Raw genomic sequence first — 1717 nt, 5'->3', positions numbered from 1 at the left:
GTGGAACATTTTGAAAAATCCACTCAATTGAAGAATAAGCGCTATGAAGTGTCACTTCCATTCCGAGAGCGGGTTCCGAAGGTAGAAAATAACTACCTGCAAGCGCTGAGATGCTTGGAGACTTTAGAAAGAAGATGGGAACGCAACCAAGAATTTGCATCAGCCTATAAGGAAGCCATGAATGAGTACTTCGAGAAGGGTTATGCTCACATAGTGCCTAGTGAAGAGGTCAGGAAACCGAAGGAAGTGTTCTACCTGCCGCACTCAGCGGTGATGAGAGAAGAATCTCTATCGACTTCTGTTCGCATAGTATTCAATGCATCCGCAGTCTATAAGGGTGCCTCGCTAAATGAATCTACCCTGGTTGGGCCAAAGCTGCAGAAAGACATTCTGGACATCCTGATCAAAATGCGATCAAAACCAGTGGTTATTGCTGGAGACATTTCGAAAATGTTTCTCCAGATACAACTGGCTCCAACCGATCGGGATTATGTCCGGTTTCTGTGGCGCGATGAGAAGAGTCAAGTAGTGCGAGTCTGTCGTTTCTCAAGTCTAGTGTTCGGTTTGGCTTGTTCACCATACCTCGCCAATGCGGTAATCCAAGATCTAGCCAACCGACATGGCAGTTCCCATCCCATGGCCAGTCAAACCTTGAAGAACGACATTTACGTTGACGATGTGTTCATCTTCGCTGACTCCTCGGCTGAAGCCCTTGCCAAGCTTGACCAAGTCAATGAAGTGCTTCAAGAGGGGAGCTTCACACTTACAAAGTTCTATTCGAATAGCTTAGAGGTGTGCAACGCAATACCGGAGGAGAAATTAAACCCAAAAGCGCTCTTACACCTCCAACCAGATGAACAAAAGGCCAAGGCCCTGGGCGTGTCCTTCCACACCAACACGGATGAGCTAGTTTATCATGTCCATTCGGTAGCCACCACGTGGGACCCCAATGCCGTGGAAACCAAGCGCACCGTGTTGTCGAAAATCGCAGGAATCTTTGATCCATTAGGCCTAGTGGCCCCCCAAACCATTCTTCTCAAAATATGCATGCAGAGCATATGGAAAAGGGGAAATATTGATTGGGATGATAACCTTCCCTCGGATATACAGGAAGAGTGGACTCAAGCGGTAAAAATTTTGGCCCTTCAACAGACCCAGCACTTCCCGAGGTACATTGGCTTCAAAACTCGGGAACAAATGGTATAATTGCATGTGTTTTGTGATGCCTCAAAAAAGGCCTATGCGTGTTGCATCTACATACGTTACGTTCTGGGCGATAACATCCGGGTCACCCTTTTACTCGCTAAAGCAAAAGTGGCACCCACCAAAGCCTTATCGTTACCGAGATTGGAATTGATGGCTTGTCGAATTGGGGCGACTCTGCACCAAAGAGTCCGGAATGTCATGGACCACGTGACGTCGTCAAAGTTCTATACGGACTCAACCATTGCCCTGCATTGGATCAACACGAAGCCAGAAAAGCTCAAAACGTTCGTATCCAACCGCGTCACTGAAATTCAGAAGCTCACTGATCCGTCAGATTGGAGGTACGTTCACACCAAGTCCAATCCTGCCGATGTACCCTCCAGAGGCTTGGCCACCCCAGCAGCCCAGAAACTCTGGAGGGAAGGGCCCCCAGAGCTAGCCACCAAGCAGTGGTCACCAGTCAGCCCAATGGACTATTCAAAGCCCGTCGCAGAGGCCGTGGCTGAGTGGA

General features: G+C 48.7%; 1 protein-coding gene across 1 annotated transcript in view; it reads left to right on the top strand.

Annotated features, from left to right (window-relative positions):
* The window catches only part of LOC131884060 (uncharacterized), a 6053-nt gene extending 4626 nt beyond the window's left edge, over positions 1-1427 (top strand). Inside the window, exon 2 of the mRNA XM_059231698.1 lies at positions 34-1427. Coding sequence (XP_059087681.1) covers positions 34-1206 — 1173 coding nt within the window. The 3' untranslated portion in view covers positions 1207-1427. The remainder of the gene's footprint in view (positions 1-33) is intronic.
* The last annotated feature ends 290 nt before the right edge of the window (positions 1428-1717 follow it).

Source organism: Tigriopus californicus, chromosome 7 (genome assembly GCF_007210705.1).
Source record: "Tigriopus californicus strain San Diego chromosome 7, Tcal_SD_v2.1, whole genome shotgun sequence".
Classification (NCBI taxonomy): domain Eukaryota; kingdom Metazoa; phylum Arthropoda; class Copepoda; order Harpacticoida; family Harpacticidae; genus Tigriopus; species Tigriopus californicus.
This window is presented reverse-complemented; position numbering and strand designations above follow the sequence as displayed.